Source organism: Hyaena hyaena, unplaced genomic scaffold (genome assembly GCF_003009895.1).
Source record: "Hyaena hyaena isolate Hyena2069 unplaced genomic scaffold, ASM300989v1 scaffold_1, whole genome shotgun sequence".
NCBI classification, from domain to species: domain Eukaryota; kingdom Metazoa; phylum Chordata; class Mammalia; order Carnivora; family Hyaenidae; genus Hyaena; species Hyaena hyaena.
In genome coordinates, this window is record NW_024080633.1 from 9,602,879 (window position 1) to 9,620,724 (window position 17,846).

General features: G+C 64.4%; 1 protein-coding gene across 1 annotated transcript in view; it reads right to left on the bottom strand.

Moving 5' to 3' along the window:
• Positions 1 to 834: 834 nt before the first annotated feature.
• The window catches only part of SLC7A5 (solute carrier family 7 member 5), a 31,048-nt gene continuing 14,036 nt past the window's right edge, over positions 835 to 17,846 (bottom strand). Inside the window, exons 3-10 of the mRNA XM_039226260.1 lie at positions 8,778 to 8,883; positions 7,913 to 7,957; positions 7,400 to 7,523; positions 6,117 to 6,220; positions 5,584 to 5,680; positions 4,151 to 4,300; positions 2,102 to 2,279; positions 835 to 1,051 (exon numbers count right to left, since the gene is read on the bottom strand). Coding sequence (XP_039082191.1) covers positions 996 to 1,051; positions 2,102 to 2,279; positions 4,151 to 4,300; positions 5,584 to 5,680; positions 6,117 to 6,220; positions 7,400 to 7,523; positions 7,913 to 7,957; positions 8,778 to 8,883 — 860 coding nt within the window. The 3' untranslated portion in view covers positions 835 to 995. The remainder of the gene's footprint in view (positions 1,052 to 2,101; positions 2,280 to 4,150; positions 4,301 to 5,583; positions 5,681 to 6,116; positions 6,221 to 7,399; positions 7,524 to 7,912; positions 7,958 to 8,777; positions 8,884 to 17,846) is intronic.

Genomic DNA, 17,846 nt, shown 5'->3' on the forward strand with positions numbered 1-17,846 from the left:
GTGTTGGACGCAGAGCAGGCCAGAGGTGGTGCTGCCCACGGCCATGTGTGGCAGGCACAGGGGACACCCGCGTCCTGCTGTGGCGCTGCCGTTGCTCAGGCTGGTGTCCAGGGCGGCATGTCTGAGGTCAGAGCCCAGTGCATCCTGGGTGACGGGGTCTAGCCCAGGCTGGACCTCTGCCGGGGGCTCCCATACGCAGCAGACACCAGGCCCGGGACCCGCCTTCCGCGGAGCGGGGCCAGCGTCACTCAGCTGTTCTGGTGACGCTCTCTTCTCTCTTCTGGGGACGGGAGAGGAAATCTACACTTGGGTCTTTAAGGCAAAGAGACCTAAGTCCCGAGATTAGTTTTCGCTGAGCCACTACATCTGCGACAGCAACAACGACAAAGGAAAGCCAAGCGTGTGGTCCGGGCCATGGTCTGTCAGTCAGCGCGACTCTGAGGTCCATGCACACAGCGAGGCCTGACTGTTGGGGCCTCTGCTCGTGGGACTGGAGTGTGTGGTGCTCAGAACCCCTCCCTGCCCGGGGGTCTGTGCCGGGACCAGGCAGGGGGCGGGGGAGGGGGGGCTCCACAAGCGGCCTGGCCCCCCTGAGCCAGTTATACTGCGAGGGCATCAGGGGAACCCTCCCGCACCCCCAAGTTTCTTTAGCAAATAAGCATCTTGGTGGTGTCAGCTTGACCTAAAACTTAAGTTAAAAAAAAATAATAGAAATAAACCAAGGTGGGAAGGAGAAGGGCCCAACGTGGCCCACAGTCCGCGGGGTGCCAGAGCCTCGGCCTCTCCTTGGTCCACCGCTCACGGAGGTAAGGATGGAAGTTCACTTTCTGGGACTAGATTCGTACCAGTTTTCACTGTGGCCCCGGCCCCCGACCCCGGTGGACGGATGGTGTGGGGCGCTCGGCTGAGCTGCCTGGATGATAGGACTGGAGGTGAGGTTGTTTTATCACAATCTTGGTGCGTTTTCTTTCCGGCAGCTTCTTGGCCCTTCTTGCTTACGTCTCCTGGGGCACCACCTGCATGAGCTTCTGGCAAAGGACCGTTGTGGAGACTGGTGGGGGAGGGGACAGTGGAGTTAGGCTGGGGGGTGCCCGGGTGACGCAGGCTGCAGCTCATACCCTGCCCCCCGGGGCCGTGGGCCTCCCCGCTGCTGGGCACCAGCCTACACACCTGAGACTCGGTGCGTCTGCCCCTGACTTCGCAGGGCCCCCGGCTGGTGCGGCTGAGGACTTGGCGGCAGGCAGGTGCAGCCCCGCCCCCACCCTGGTTTCAGGCCCACGGTTCTGAGGAACCACGATGGGACAGAGGGTCCCGCTGCTGGAGGGCTGTGGCGTGCCCTTCCCAAAGATGAGGGCAGACCCCGGGCCTGGCAGCGAGCATGCCCTCCTTGGGAAGACTGTGGCTCGCCTGCAGTCCTGTGGGGGGGGCTACAGGGGTGGGGGCGGCGTGTACCAGGGGCCTGATGGACACATGTCACCACAGGCTCTGGGAGCACTCATTCTGGGTGCTGACACCAGGAAGGAGAGCTTCCTGCTTTGGGCCCTTGGTGTGGCGGGTCCTGAAAGACGACCGACCGAGACCCTGTGGTCCACACTGGAAGCCAAGCTTCACCAGCGTGACCGAAGGTGGGCACCAATGAGAACATGCAGCCCACTGGCACGTGGTGATCACGGCTCAGGCCTGCAGAATGCCGGACTCTTCAGGGGCCCGCCACGTCACAGGTGGTTTGGGTACAGGGTCCAGAAGCTGGCCCATCAGCCGCGCCTGGACGGCGGTGCGGGGACCCTGCCTTCTCCTCCCCCGCCTTTCTGGGTCAGCTGGTGGCAGACAGAGGGACTTCATCACTTGTCACAAGCAGCCCGGTTTTCTGGAATCCCTTGTTCTGAGATTAGCCGCTGCTGAGCGTCTTAGCCCTGAACCACGTGGGCCACATGTCACTGCCACACATGCTGTTCTCCCCACCAGGGACACATCTCTCCTAAGTGGGCCGACCCCGGGACCCAGGACGTTAGGCGCCCCGCTGCTCCTGGATGGTGGGGTGTGTCGGAGCGCCAGGTGGCCCTGCTCCGGGGAGGGGCGCGCGGGGACGGACCATACTCACAGATGGCCCGGAGGAGCCACTTAGGCTTGTTCCTCCACCAGACCCCGAAGAAGTAGACGGGCAGGCCGCTGAGGATGATGGTGAAGCCGATGCCACACTCCACGGGGGTCTTCCAGAAGGACACGGCGATGAGGAACAGGCAGGCCAGGATGAAGAACACCGGCAGGGCCAGGTTCACCTGGGGGCGGGGCGGGGCTCACTCAGGCACCCCCTTCAGCACCCCGCGGTCACTGTCCCGGGCCCCGTGCACCCCGAGGAGAGTACCGCATCCACTGCGGCCTCGCTGGAGGCACCCCCTCCTGTGGCACCCCCCGCCCCCCCCCCCCCGGCTGAGGACGGCTCCAACCTCTGGGGCCCATTTGAGCTTCTGTCGGCCTCGCATGAGGCTGGGGGCTCCTGAGAGACCTCGCCTGGCTCCCCCTCCCTCCCCCCTCCCCCCCATGCGGTCACTGCTCTAAGCACAGAGGGCGCTGACAGGCCAACAGAAACAACCAGCTTGGGCCCTGGAAGCTTCCCAAGGTCAGGGAAGGTCAGCCTCCTCAGTTCCCATGTCACAGGGTGGAGACCCTGGCCCGGCACCCCTCCCGTGGTCACCTGGGGCGGGCTCGGCGCTTCTGGAAGGCTGCGGCCGTCTGCTAATAACACGGCAGCACCTGCCTTCTCAGAGGGCCCTTTGTGGACAGGCCGGGCCGTGGTCGGCACAGCGCAGGGCAGAGGAGCTGGGCCGGCGGCTCCGGGATGCTTCTGCCTCCCCCGTGCCCTCTGCGGCGCAGGCTCGTCCCCACGCCGTAGGAGACCCAGGGGACCAAGGATAAACAAGGGCCTCACTAGGTCAGCCCATGCTGCACCCCCCACTTGCCTCCATGGGCACAGAGGCTACCACGGGCCCCAAAAATGCAGGGACAGTGGCCACCATGGGCCCCAGAAAACACAGGGACAGCGGCCACCATGGGCCCTGGCTAACCCAAGGACAGCAGCCACCATGGGCTCCAGAAAACACCGGGACAGAGCCCACCACGATCCCCGGCTAACCCGAGGACGGCAGCCAACCCTTGTCCAGGCTGACGGTCAGGGCCCAGAGGGTGCAGGGCACTGAGGTCCCTGGTCCCCCCGGGAGAACCCCTCCTGGACCCTGCCAGCCTCTGCAGGACCGCCGGCTGGGGAGCCAGGGAGGAGGCTCGCCGACAGGTGCCGACGGCCACGTGCCACCAGCGGGCCACGACGGGAGTGTCGGGGCTCAGCAGGCGCCCAGCCTTCTGGTTCCCCTTTGAGAAGCCAGGTCACTCCTGGGAAGGTGACAAGGCAGAGGAGCTCCTGCCTTATGCCGGGCCGGCACCTGGCTCTCGCCCGGGCAGGCTGAGGCCGGGGTGGGCGCCATGAACAGGCAGACCTCGGGGGGGGGGGGGGGGGCGGCAGCTCCAACTCCACCCTGCACGGCACCCCCTGCCCCCTCCCCTGGCCAGCCTGTTCAGTGCAGCCCCAGGCCAGTCGGGGCCTCGCCCACCGGGCACTCAGGTTGCTTGCCTGATGCTTCTATCCCCCACCCGCCCCCTAGGGAGCTGGGGACTCAGGGGTCAATTCTGTCCTTGGATGAACCCCAGCACCTGCAGTCATGTGACAGCACTTAAGGGGTTCCCAACAGTCACCAAGGGAGCGAGTTCCCTCTCAGTCGAGAAGTTCACGTTCACCTTGCTCAATCCTAACCAGAATGCTCCAGAGAAGGTGCCCTGATCCCTGGCTCGCAGAGGGAAGTTGGAAGCTCAGAGAGGGACAGCAGCTGACGCGGGCACGTGCCAGAGGGCACAGAACCGACTGGTTCCAGCCCAGGGCTGTCGGACACTCAGACCCTGTTCCCAGGCGCCAAACGGCCGAAGCCCCGAGTAGCCCCGGGTTGTGCTGTAGCCCTCCCCCCCACCCCCCCGCGGCCAGGCCCTCACCTTGATGGGCGGCTCCCTTCCCAGCAGCCCTGGGTCATGCCGCAGGCCTGTGCTAGCCCGCCCCCCCCCACCCCGCCCCATGCCCACAGCCCTCCCGCAGCCAGGCCCTCACCTTGATGGGCCGCTCCAGCTCAGGCTTCTTGTAGCGGAGCCACAGCATCCCGATGATGGCCAGGGCCACACACAGCCAGTTGAAGAAGCTGAAGAAGTTGATGACGGAGAAAATATCTCTAGAGAAGGCGTACAGGAGGGTCATGACGCACTGCAAGCAGAGAAGCGGCCGCGGTGAGCAGGGCGGCCGGGATGGTGCCTGGACTTCATTCACAGCAGAGGCACGTGCGCCACTGGGAGCGGGGGGGGGGGGGGGGGGGGGGGGGGGGGGGACGACACGCCCATCCCCCCCTCGCTGCGGCGTTACCGCCACACTGTGCGGTCGCTGAAACAAATGTGGAGCAGCCAGGCTGCGACCGCCATGCGGTGGTTTCAAAACCGAGATCGACTCTGCAGGGTGACTAGGGGCGCCTGGGGGCTCAGCCGGTTAAACAACCGACTTCAGCTCAGGTCGTGATCTCACGGTCTGTGGGTTTGAGCTCCGCGTCGGGCTCTGTGCTGACAGCCCAGAGCCTGGAGCTGCTTCGGATTCTGTGTCTCCCTCTCTCTTTGCCCCTCCCCTGCTCACGCTCTGTCTCTCTCTGTCTCTCAAAAATGAATAAATATTAAAAAAAAAAAAAAGTCCAAAAATCACTTGACCCTTTTCTCTCCGAGAGGCCGACCTAAGCCCCATGCCTGAGTCGGGCTGGGCCTACGGACTCACACTCCTGACACAATGTGTCAGCAATGACGGAGCGGGACTTCTGAGCCCAGGTCACAAAGGACGTGGCAGCTTTCCCGTCGCCGTCCGCTGGCTCGCATGCTCCTTCCTGCGGCTGCGTGGGGAGCCACCTGAAGAGGCGCTTCCAGCGGCACGCAAGCCTCCAGATGGGACAACAGCCTCACCTCCGCCTGCACGACCGTGCTGCGGGGAACCCTGACCGGGGACCCTGAACCAGGGCCGCCCAGCCACGCTGCCCCGAGCTTGAACCCGAGAAACTGAGCCAACACACGCTTTCTGTTCCCGTGTCCTGCGGCTGGGTGGCCGGGGGGGGGGGGGGGGTTGGCCCCATAGCGGCAGGGAACTCATCACCTAGGGAGCTGCCTGTCAACAGCAGTCTCCTGAGACAGAGCTTTGGCCTCACATGCTTCAGACTGTTCTGAGGCTTTCTGTTTTACAGCTATTATGCATCATTTCTGGAATTAAAAAACCTAGTGCCCTTTGGTGTTCAGTGAAGCACAATGTAAGGAAACACTCGCGTTAACTGTTTGTGTCTCCGTGTCCACCTCCCGTCTGCAGCCAGCAGAAGGCAGGCGAAGCTGGAACAGGCTTCGTGTAGAAGGAATGTGCGGCCTCTCGCCAGGGAGCCCCCCAGGGTGGGCCCCGAGGGCCGCGCCAGCGTCCCATTTCGACTGGGGATGGAGGACGGGACGCGGGCGGCACCGCCCACCTACCGTAAACACGAGGGAGGGTACAGGCGTCAGGTGCTGCGGGTGGATCATGGAGAGGACGGAGGGCAGGTGACCCTCCCTGGACCCCACGAAGAAGAGCCTGTGGACCGAAGAGCGAGCGTTCAGCGTCCTCCCCATGTGCTCCCAGGCAGGGCAGGGAGCGGAGGGTCATGCCAAGCGCTGGGCTCCCACGTGGGCTTCTTGGGGTCCCTGAGGGGCACAGCTGGCAAAGAGGAACCTTCAGCCTTCCTCACATCCATTACCCGCCGGCCATCCGGCAGGGTTTGAAATGAACCCATGGAAGATTCCAGAAGGACACAGTTCAGTGTTGCCTGTGGGCAGGGGCCAGGGGGCAGGATGGAGCCCACCGGTCCCCTATTTCTGTATCACTGGGAGGTTCTGACAGCTACGTGTCCCTTGATGGGGAAAGAGGCGCTAGAGCACGCACTGGACAGTGGTGTGCAGGCACCGCCCCCCATCCTGCCCCCGCCCCCCACAGCCTGGGTGACAGGAGGCTGGTCCTGGTGTGGCCCCACCTGGAGGATGTGAAGAGGGACCCGTTGACGGAGCCGAAGCAGGACAGTCCCACGAAGACGGGGATGACCCAGGACATGACGCCGAGGTGATAGTTCCCGAAGTCCTAGGCAGACACGGAGCCTGAGCCCCCGGGGCCCCACGGCACCTCCCGGCCCGGCCCCTCCTGTCTGACCATTTCCTACATGCCCGTCTGACTTCTGCACAGGGAGGGAGCCCCTGGGGTCTGGACTGGGGGTGGGGGGAGGGGGTCCCAGGGGCAGGTCCTTGTCTGGCAGGGGGCCCTGGCCCCTACTCTCCATCCATACCTGCCAGCACTTTCCTCGGGCACCTCTCACGGGCACCCCTTGCCCCAGGCTGGCCGTGGGCATGGCCCCCCCGTCAGCACATCTGCTGCCTCCGGCTGGCCCCCCACCCCAAGTCCAGAGCAGGACTTGGTGTTTATTCAGAAGGTAGAGATGGGTGGGCGCTGCAGGGGGAGACCACCGGCTCTGGGGATCCCCCTGCGCAGTCTGGGGGCTGACAAGGTACTCAGTTGGCCGCCTCTGTGGGACCTGGAGATGCTGTGCCCCTCCTCTGAACCCAGTGTCCACGATGGCCAGCAGTGGCGGCTCCGGACACATCCAGGCTGTGGGTGTGGGAAGGCTACGCAGCCCCACCTCCCCGCGCCAGGGCTGGAGGCCTCGCTTGCCTGGCACTGAACCTTCCAGATCACCAAGGTCCGCAAGGACCCACCTTAAACCCCAACCCCGTACCCAGCTTTAAAAATCACCCAGTCCAGGGGGCGCCTGGGGGGGGGGGGGTTCAGTCAGTTAAGTGCTTGACTTTGGCTCAGGTCACGATCTCATGGTTTGCAAGTTCGAGTCCTGCGTCAGGCTCTGTGCTGACAGCGTGCAGCCTCCTTGGGAGTCTCACTCTGTCCTCTCTCTGTCCCTCCCCCACTCGTGTATTTTCTCTCAAAGATAAATAAACTTAAAAAAAAAAAAACCCAACTGCTCAGGCTGGGACCACCACAAACATGATGACAGAACACTGGCCAGGGGGAGGTTGGGCACTGACTTTCAAAGACCCCACGAGCGTCCCGTGAGCCAGGGTTAAAGACCCACCCTCACTCTTTCCTCGGGCTGAGCAAGACCCAGCCTGACCCCTCTGAGCAGGGTGCACTTCTCGGATGAGGGGCCTGATCTGCTCAGCCTTCACGGGCTCAGAGCCGGCCCAGTGAGCCTCCGTGACCCGGCCGGGCTGGGGTGGGGGTGGGGGGGTGGGGGGAGGGGAGGGCCCGTACCACGGCTACAGCCTCTGACGTCAGCATCTGCTCTGTGGACAGCGTGGTGAAGTAGGCCAGGTTGGTCAGCACATACACCAGGGTGACGATGGGGAGGGAGATGATGATGGCCAGAGGCAGGTTTCTGGAAAGAAAGAGAGGGCACATCATCAAAGTGCAGCCCGTGGAGCCAGACTGGGTGGCAAGGAGCTGGATGCCCTTCCCAGCACGTGCTGGCCAGGTCCCAAGCCTCATCGCACAGGGAAGGGCCAAGCGGCCACACGTCGCCAGCACGGGTAAGTGGCTGGAGGCGGGCCCCTGCGGTCGGTCGGCTGCATGACCCCAGGCTAGTGACTCCACGTCCCCCCTGGCAGCCTTGAGCCCTGGTCCGTGATGCAGGGATTCCTGCCCATCCTGAGGGGGACCTTGTTCGAGGTCACCACGTGGCCAGTGTGAGGCTGGACACCAACACCCACACCCCCGCCCCGCACAAGCCCTGCCCCCGAAGCCCGCCTGCCCTGTTCACACTCATACCTGTAGGGATTGATCATCTCCTCCGTGACAAAATTCAAGTAATTCCTAGAATCGAGAGGGAATTTAACTATACTTCCCTCCCACAATCATTAGCAGATTCCACGGGGCCCCCTCCTGGCTGCTCCGGGCCCCTGGGGACGAGAAGGTCCCCACACCCACCACCCGGGACCCCCCTTGCTGAGCAGCTGGGGACATGGGGGTGCCTACTGGCACGGAGGGAAATCAGTGCCTCCCCCTCGCCCCCAAGCAGCCCGTCCTCCACCCATTCCGACCCCCACCGCGGGCAGCCAGCACCGTCTCTGAGACAGGTGCACGGACCAGCCTGATGGCAGCGCCCTGGGCACCTCCACCCGCCCTGGCCCGCTTCGTGTGTGGATGTGAATGTCCACGCCACACACTCAAGGTCAGGCTCAGGCCTCGTGGAAAAAGATTCAAAGGCAGCCCTCGTGGGTTTGGTGTCCGTGTTAATGGTGCCACGCCACCGAGTGTGCCCCGAGGCACCCTGTCCACTGCCTGACCCTTTCCAGCACCTTCCTCACCTGCCTGCCCAGCGGCCTGCCACACAGCAGCCACTCTGTGGTGCAGTACAGCCTGGCCCGAGGGCAGGGGCCTCAGCTGAGGACCCGGAGGGATGGAAGGCACCAGCAAGGGATCAGACAGGCTCCTCGCTCCTGGTGGGGAGGCCGAGAACCCCCAGCTTGGTGCTCTGCCCAGGGCTGCTCCGGGGCCCTCTCCCTGCTCTCCTGGGACACAAGGGGCCAGCAGCGGCTCCCACAGGCTCTCCTGCCACTCCCCAGAACAGCGCTGAGGGCCCACCCAGCCTGTGTGGCCCCAGACCCCGAGACCCCGACAGTCTGGAACCTACCATCCCCCGTAGGCAAAGAGGCCACTGTACAAAGCCAGCACGATGTTCCCCACGTCCAGTTTGGTGCCCTCAAATGAGGACTTGGGATTCAGATTGGACACATCACCTGGCAAAGGCCAAACAGAAAGAATGCTGGGTTACAGAGCACTATGGAGACCACACCGCAAGCTCCAGAATGTTCCTGGAGCAAGATACCTGCCAAGCGACCTGACCCACACAGGATTCCCAAACAGCCCAGGGCCAGGAGCGAGCAGGCGGAGGTGAGCACGGGAGGTGAGCACGGTTGTGCTGTGAGCCAGGGGCCCGGCCGCCAGGAGGCCACGAGCCCACTCGGGAGGGGCGGCAGCTCTGCAGAGCCCGGGTTGTGCACGGTCCGTGTGCCCAGATGGGCGGGTGCGGGGAGTCAGCCCCAGTCACCCCAGAGGACACTCCCCACAGAGCCCATGGCACGAGCCCCGCATCAGGGGCGCCTGGGCCCGACTCTGTGCTCTCCCCGCTTCGGTGCTGGGAACGGGTGCCATCAGCAAGTGTCAGCAGGGACTTCCTGAAAATGACTTGGCTGGGTCCCCGGACCACGGCCGCACTTGAGACACTGAGCTGGGAGAGGGGCCACCGCCTCCACGAAACACGCCTGCCCCAGTGACAGGGCAGCGCAAGCCCCTTCTGGACAGCTGTCCTCGGGGGCACATCAGCCTCGACCTGCGACGTGGACACAGACCGGGCTCTGGGCCACTTCTCTGACCATTTCCACCTGGAGTGGCCCAGGTGTCCCTGGCGTGCGGCCACGTCACTCCAGCGTCTGCTCCGTGTCTGACGAGGACGCCTGCGTCACAGGATTTCCCCCCCGATGGTCTTGTCGCTTTCCTTCCCTGAGATCCAGCTGCAAGGGCCCTTCCTCTGAACAAGGGCAGTCACAGGCTCCAGCGGACGTGGGTTTGGGTCCACCACCCACCCCGGCACACGCAAGGTGAAACGTGGGGGTCCGGAAGGGTCTGTGGCTGCCAGGGCCCTTTACGAGGCTCAGTTACGGTATCCGTAAAACGGGCCTGCACGCCCAGGCCCAGAAACCCTTGCTCCCTGAGGAGGGCCACAGCCTGGCGGTCGCCCCCCATGCGTCTCAGATACGGAGACAAGAGCAAAGGTCGCAAGGGCCACAGCTGGTGGCTCAGCCCACCTGACAGTGGCCTGCCTGCTGGAAGAAGGACGTCCTGGGCTGGGTAGTCTGGGGGCCATTACTAACGATTCCTTGTGGGTCTGGATGTGAAGGTCTGTGTCCCCAGCCAGCTGAGGCCGCCGAACCACATGACCCGGGGCTACACAAGTGTCAATGTCACCCACAGCCAGTGGGTCTGCGGGCCCCCGGGGGATGGGAGGGTGGAGGGCGCCAGGGGAGCCCGAGGTCCCCAAGGGACAAGGTGAGTGCCTCAGTCACCCCAGGAATAGGATATGAAGACGGGATGGGAGGAGGTTTGCAGAGGGGGGCATGGCAGGGAGGTTCCCATAAAATCCATCCCCCCCCCACGGAAGCCTGAACCTCAAAACAGCAGGGGGTTTCCTGCACAAACACCGTGGCGAGGAGGGGGAGGGACCCCAGTTCCTGTTTCTGGATCCATCTTCCTACGGTGACCTGGTCTCTGCCCGTGGGCTTGTGCGTCCTGACCCCCAGGGGTGCTGGGCCTTTGCTCTTCAGCCTGGGCCGCGAGGTGCATGTGGGATCCTCAAGGCGCCTGCCCGGCCCCCGCCCCTGCACCCAGAGGAGGCCATGGTCTCGTGAGGAGACGAACAGGCCCCAGGGCGGCTGGCGCCGCACCCAGCCCACTGCCTGCGTGTGACCGGTGTCCGAGGCCCGCGTCCTGGGACTGCCTGGTCACAGGGTGGTCAGCAGGCCGGGCAGGCGGGGGCGGGGCGGAGCGCTGGCTCGGGACAGCACACCCTTCATCTCTACCTTACCAGAGCCTAGAGCCCCTCTGGGTAACCCCCACCCCCCGCAGCGCCCCAGTGGAAATGTTCCGGAATGTGTTCTCCTTTACACCTGAAGAGCTCTGCCACATCCCACAGCCTTGTCCACGTACTTTTGCTGTCCAACAGCTGGGGAAACTGAGGCTCGCGCCGCCCGCCCTGGGGGTGGGGAACTGCCAGCATGCAGGGGAACCTAGGATTGTGAGGTCTGACCTCAGGGAGTGCGTGTCCACACCGCCCCACACCTCCCAGAATGCCATGGCTGCCCCCGAGAGCCTGGGGCAGCCCGATGAGATGGCTCCTGGGTCCCACAGAGACTTCCGGGACATTGGTGCTCTTTTACAATAAAGGCTCCTCACAAGTACTGCAGGTTTGTCTCAAACCTGTAACTCTCACGTTATTTTGCCCAGTTTCCCTGCTAGAACACACCTCTCTGTATCCTGGTTATTACTGGAGTTAAATTTCTGTTTGCACACGCTGGGGTACAGGCTTTGGTGCAGGTGTGAGGCCCCAGCTGAATTAGAGACACTGTGTGTGTGTGCGTGCGCGCATGTGTATTCGCGTGTGTGTAACCTGTGCACAGCGTGTGTGCACGTATGAGCTGGAGACGCCCCATGTGGGGGTGGGGGAGGGGGGACTGTTGCCCTGGAGACCAGCAAGCACCCAGCCCGGTGCAGGACATGTGAAGTGTGGGTGCTCAGGAGTCCTGTGCACTAGGGTTCAAGTGCGAGCACAGGGATAAAAGTCAAGGCTCGAGATACAGCTGAGAAGCTGATGTTTTCAGTCCCAGGCCCGTGTAGCCTGAGGTTTCCATCAAGGGCTCACACACTGTGTCACCGGTGCAGCGCTCTGACACGCACACACGGTCAGCTCCCCGAGACGAACATGCCGGGGAGGAATTCCTGACGTAGAACAGTGTCTTCTGGGATTTACAGGCTGGATTTTGCAGGGTCTACGATGCCAGGAAAATACCGGCTGCCCTGACCAAACAGATTAAAGAATCTCACCGGGGGCCTCGCCAGGCCTCTCCCAAAGAGCCCACAAGGCTTCTATTCCTAGGACAAGTGTGGCCGGGCCATCTGCTGGACCCCCTCGGCCGTCCGTGGCTCCACCCGGTCTACAAAGTGCCTGAGGTCCCTTGGAGGAAGGAGGGCACCCCGGCGGCCCCAGACCCCGCAGCGTGGAGTGTGACCGGCAAGCCCCCGGCCCGAGACCCCGTGTGGGGTGGGGTCTGCAGTCAACCTCAGCCAGTTCTGGGCCGTCTCCCGCCCCATCACTGCCCTGTCCCCTCCCGCAGGCACCGAGAGCCCCACGGCACAGCAGGGACAGAGGGAGGGGTCGCAGACTGAGCGGCCCTGAGAGTGGCCGGCACGCCTGCGCCCCCGGCCCAGCTCCTGGCCGTGCTCGGCCTGGGCCTGTTCTGGACACCGGCCCAGAAGGGAGACCTGTGGCTCCTCCAGGCTCCTGACCAAGTGCCGGCCAAGCCTGCGGCCCCTCCTTCCCGACAGGCATCGAGGAGCGGGCGCTGGGCCCGCTGGCTCCGGGTGGCACTTGGCCTGGGCGGCCGCGTGGGGACACCAGCTGTGCCTGCCCTCACTGTCCTGGTGTCCTGCCGGGGCTGGAGCCCTAACAGCAGGCGTTCTGGAAGGAGGCTCGGAGAGCTGGCGGGAGGGCCGCCTGCCCGTCTCCAGAAGCGGGCGAGGCAGCCACCCCTCCAGTGGATGATGTGTGTCGGCAGCTGCAGGAGCCAGGCAGCGATGGTAGTGGGCGGGGGTGGGGCGCAGCAAGGAGACACGACTGCCCTGGGGGGGAGGGCAGATTCCCCCACGTGTGGTCTTAAACACTGAGCTGCCCACAGCAACCAGGGGACGTGCGGCCGTGGCTGGAGAGCTTGGGGCTGCCATGGCTGGGGTGGGGGCTCCTGAGGGGGTGGGCCCGCAGGGGCTGTGGGCACCCTGGCCACGCAGCCCCCACACGGCCACAATTCGGGGACAGACGCCCGGCTCACACGCCACTGCTCCCGTCGCTGGGGCAGACACCTTCCCTCCCTCAGACCCCACACTGGGGCGCACTGGACACGGGAGAATAACGACAGCCCCCCGGTGGTCACTGTGCTCCAAGCTGCCAGTCAGGCTCTGTCCCCACCGGGCCCCAGCACACCCTGCGAGCGGGAAGGCTGACGGCAATGGACGGACAGACAGCAGGTCCTGTTTCAGGCTCCAAGTGGGGGGAGGGGGGAGGCGGGAACCCCGGGACCCACAGCTTCCTGGGGTCCCCTGTGCCCGCACCCCTCTCTGCAGACCTCAAAGCTGCCTCTACCTGCTGCCCCCAGGGACGGCAGCATCCCACCTCGCTGGGCCCGGCCCTCCACTCGTCCGTGCTGCATGCCAGCCCCGGGAGCCCCTCTGCTCACGTCTGCCTGTCCCAGCCCTAAATCGCGGCCACTGCCAGTACCGTCCCAGATGGGCCGCGAGGAACATGCATGCCAGCACACGGCCAGACGTGCCCGTCGGCAGGCTGCGATGTCACAGCGGAGCCAGCCTCCCACCCACTGGGATCCCCTGAGGACTGGGGTAACTGGGGGGGAGGGGTTGCTCAGAGGCCCCAGGGAGCTGCTCTCAGGGAAAGCCAGCCCAGGTCCCTGCGTCACTAGGACGCAGCCATGGGAGCCATTGGTGTCGGGTGGGGGAGGGCACCCGGTGGCCTTTCTCCCACCAGGGAAGTGCACTCCGCCTGTGGCTCTGGACTGAGGACAAGCACTCCCCACAGGCCCTGCGTCCCCTGAGACCCAGCGGCCTCTGCGTGGGAGGGAGGCCTGGTCAGGCACTCACCGGGCCTCTGGGGCCCCGGGGGCCTGTCAACGCCCGGATCTGGAGATGGGCAGTAGGAGGCAGCTGCAGAAAATGCCAGAACCCCACGGCTGACCAGGCCCCGCCCCCACCCAGCGCTTTCCCACAGCTGGACCCGCCCGGGGCACCCCTCCTGGGACGGGGACACCGTGAGAAAGTCATCCCCAAACTGGGGAGTGTCCACCATGCTGGAACCTTCTACCTCTGGTCCCACTTTGTTCCTCTGGGGCTCCAGGGGCGGCCATTTATGTCAAGAGCTGTGCTGAACGGGCCCCCCCTAAATTCATGCCAGCCCAGACCCCTGAATGTGACCTGACTTGGAAAAGGGTCTTGGAAGACGGAATTAAGGTAAGGGTCTCGAGAGGAGACCGTAGGGGAGGGGAGTGTCCTCACAGGACAGGGACACACAGAGGTGCGGGGAGAGGCCGCGGGGAGGGGGCCGAGAGGGCAGCACGCTGCAGCCGCGAGCCCAGGGGCGACAGAAGCTTGAACGGACAAGGAGGAATCCCACCGAGTTTCAGAGGGAACGCAGCCCTGACTCTGGACTTTCGTCCCCCAGAACTGCGAGGGGACGACAGGACTCACTCCGCCTGGGCCAGACTCCCTGGTCTCCACTCTGTGCCTCATGAATGTGGCTGGGACAAGCTGTGGCCTCAGGCTCCTGCTCCGTAAAATGGGCTGTCACCCGTGGGGCCACCAGACCTCCAGGCTGCGAGTCCTCCATGGTGAGTCAGCTCTGCATGACCGCAGCCCTTAGTGGGCCTGGGGACAAAGCAGCGCCGGGTCCCCAGCTCGGTCCACACACCAGTGTCCTCGGAGAGGACGCGTCCAGCTGGTCACTCGTCAGGCTCGCCCGCCCGCTGCCCCAGCCCGGGCACGTCCCAGGCGCCGGGTGCCTCTCCTGCTCTGCCTGAGGTCTGCGAACGGCAATGGAGCAGGAATCTGGGTTTGGGGAGGCTGGGGGGCCGGTGCCTGTTCACCAGCGTCTGTCTCAGACGTCCCCTGTCTCTTACCGCCACCCCCCCCCCCCACCGGAGGAGCTGGCCCTCGGCCTCGAGATCCGCTGTAAACCTCAAGTCCCAGTTGGAAGGGGCCTGCTCCCCACCGAACAGGCTGCGAGAGGCCCCTGGGAACGGGCTGTGCCCCGCGCATGGCTCGGTGGCTGCCACCCCCCACCTCCCGTTCTTGCCGCAGCTCCATCCGCATGGCTGGCCTGTCCTGCCGGAGGGCGGCCCAGGCAGGCCTTGCGAGGTCATCTGCTAGGGCTCTGGGTGCTGAGTTAGAGGCCTGCAGCCTCAGAGAAAAGGCCTCAACTACAAATCATCAAAGAACACACACAGGAAAACCCACCGAGCCTGCCTCGCTGGTAGCTTGTCTTCCCGTGGTGGCCCCGTGACCCGCGGCTCCCGACGTTCAGTGAGGAGCGCATGGGCCACAGGCACCGGCCCCGGTGACGGCCCTGCCCCGCCCGCAGGTGACCAGGGCAGCGTGGAGAACCCACCCCTAGCCCTGCATGGCCCGTCAGTGTCCTGCAGTCCTGGCCCGACCCTGAGCCCCGCGGAAATGGGCCCCGAAGTCCTCTGTAAGGGGAGGCCAGGCTTGGGAACACTGAGGACGCCTGTCCCCTCCCTTTGAGGGGTGACAGCGCACTTCACGGTGCTGCTCGCTGCCAGGGGCTTGCCCGTCTGCCGGGACTGCCCCCACCCGAGACCCCCGTCACTTTGGGACGATGCCCAGACATAGGAGATGGTCTACACGGGGGCCGGGAACCTCCACTGTGGTGCCAACCACAGACAGGTGTCCTGGCAACTGGGGCAACCGTCCCAGCAGCGGGGTGAGCTCCTGTGGGCTGCTGGAGGCTCGGAGGGGGCAGGGGTCCGGGGGCAGGACGGCCTGGGGCACGGAGACTGCGCCTCCCATGACCTCCCCCCGCAGGGGCATGTGTGCAGACGCCAGAAGGAGGAAGCACTTCTATCGGTACAACCAGGCCGTCCACACTGGCCGCTCCCCCCCGACCTCCCCGGCACACCGCAGCCCACACGAAACCACAAGGGTCCCATTGTGTGCCCTCCGGGAGGGGCCCAGACACAGGGACCCACCCTCTGCACCAGCTCCCACCTTCTGGGCTTGGAAACACCCACTCGGCTTTGGGAACAGCCTGACCTTGGCGCCGTGGCCCCTGTGGGGTGTCCCACGCTTTCTGCGGCAGCTGCTGGGCCTGAAATGCTGACCTGAGTTCCATCTCCCCTGAGGACGCTGGGAGCAAATGCAGACACCTCCCCTGACGCTGGGCCTGCATGCTCGACTCCCCCCACCCCTCCACCAGCCGCAGGGTAGCGAGCTGCTCCCACACGGAGAGCTTGGCCCGGGGCCCCGCTAAGCAGTCCCTCTGTTCTGCTCTGTGCCCGAGTCCAGCCGCCCCCTCCCGCCCTCAGCCCTGGTCTGGGCTGGCGCCTTGTCCGCCCGTCCGCAAGTCTCCCGTTCATGTGCTGTCTGGGGTCCCCCCCCCACAGCCAAGCTCTGGCCAGCAGGGGCCACCGGTGCCAACAGAGTCACACTCAGGGCCTTGGGAAGTTCTCCTGAAGGACAAGGGCTCGCAGGTCCCGAGGTAACGAGCCCAGCAGGGGCCCCGGCCGACCCGTGGCCAGCTGGACTCAAGCCCCTTCTGGAGGGGGATGCTGGGGAGGAGCAGCGGCGGCTCCATGCCCGATGGAGCGGGGCGCCCAGGGCCCGCATGAGGCTTGAGCGCAATCAAACCACCAGCGTGGGGCCCAGGGCCTCCGCTGCCCGAGGGGAAAACAGTCAGACCACTGACTCCAGTGTAGAAGGGGATCAACGTCTGCAATGATGGGTCCCTGAGAAGGGCAGGCATTCATCAGGGAACAACATAAACCCTCAAAAAAAACCAGGAGACAGAAATTCTGCACACGCTGCACCGTTTCCCAAGTTCAGAAAGGAACTGCTCTGGGGGGCGGGGGGGGGCAGGGACGGGGAGTTGTTTTCAAAAGCAACACAATTATAAACATATTAGGGATTCTGGCTGAACAAAAGCCCTTTGCTGTCACCACTGAAATTTGTTTTTACAAAAGTCAGGTCGCCCCCTCCACATTCCTCATCATACCAGCCAAGCAAGTACCTCCACAGGCAAGTCTATCGAATGCCACATGTCCCGGCCACACAGGCTGCTCGGCTGCGTCCCACTGGCACCGGGCCAAGCTCATCACGAGGCCACAGAATTATTCAGCCCCGGCCAGGGTCCTCGAGACCCGAGGAATAAGGAGAAAGCTAAGGTCCTGTCTCAAAGAAGATGCTGGAAGCCGAGTCCCAGGACGGCTCCTGGAGCATTGCGGGAGGGGCCAGAGCAACAGAAGCCAGCACTCAGGCACGACCCAGCCCAACGACCCCCCTCGGGCTCACCCAAGGGTGGGTTTCCCAGGTGATCTGACATCACTGAGGCCGAGGCACTGGCGGGACACGCCCCCAGGAGGAAGTCCCCTCCAGAAGCAGTGGCCTGCCTTCCACAGCAAGTGATCTATCTGGAAACCAGGGGCAATTTCCCCTTCGATGCCGATGATACCGTAGCCCGTGGGTGCTGAGGGGTTCACTAGGTGCCCGAGCCACACTGAAAGCTCCATACATGGTAACGTGCTCGATAAAGACGATCTGCCCAAACCATGTGGATTCTCGCTTCCATGTTACTAGGTCAGTGTGGACCAGCATGTGGGCTTACCTTTACCCCAAGAAGAGGGCCCATGAGGGCAGGTGCCGTGGCAGCCACTGTAGCCCCATGTGCACCCAATTCTGCTGAATCATGTGCACCGCCTGTACAGGCCCGCGGACTCTGGATGCTGGGTCCCCATAAGTCGCGGTGCCCGGCGTGGCCATTATAGGGAGGGAGACAGGAGAGTCTGGAACCACCAGAATGAATTTCTGGGTATCACAGCCAGAAGCCCAGGGGATGCGGCAGGTACAGGGCCATTAGGGGTTTTCTACCCACTTAACACCCAGCTGGCCAGCACCAAAGCGTGTGAAGAGGGTGGACAAGACGGAGCTGCCCGAGGTGCCCACGCGGGGTGTCACACTGGAGAAGACCCGCACGGGACTGCAGCCTGGTGCCGGCGCAGGGCCTTGGACAATGCAGACCCGGCCGAGTGGAGCGGCTCGGAGACGCCCCAGGGACGAGACGAGTCAGGCTGCTGCCTTCCCGCACCCCAGCGCCCTGAGAGCACGCAGGGCGAGACCAGTGCAGAGGCCAGGGACA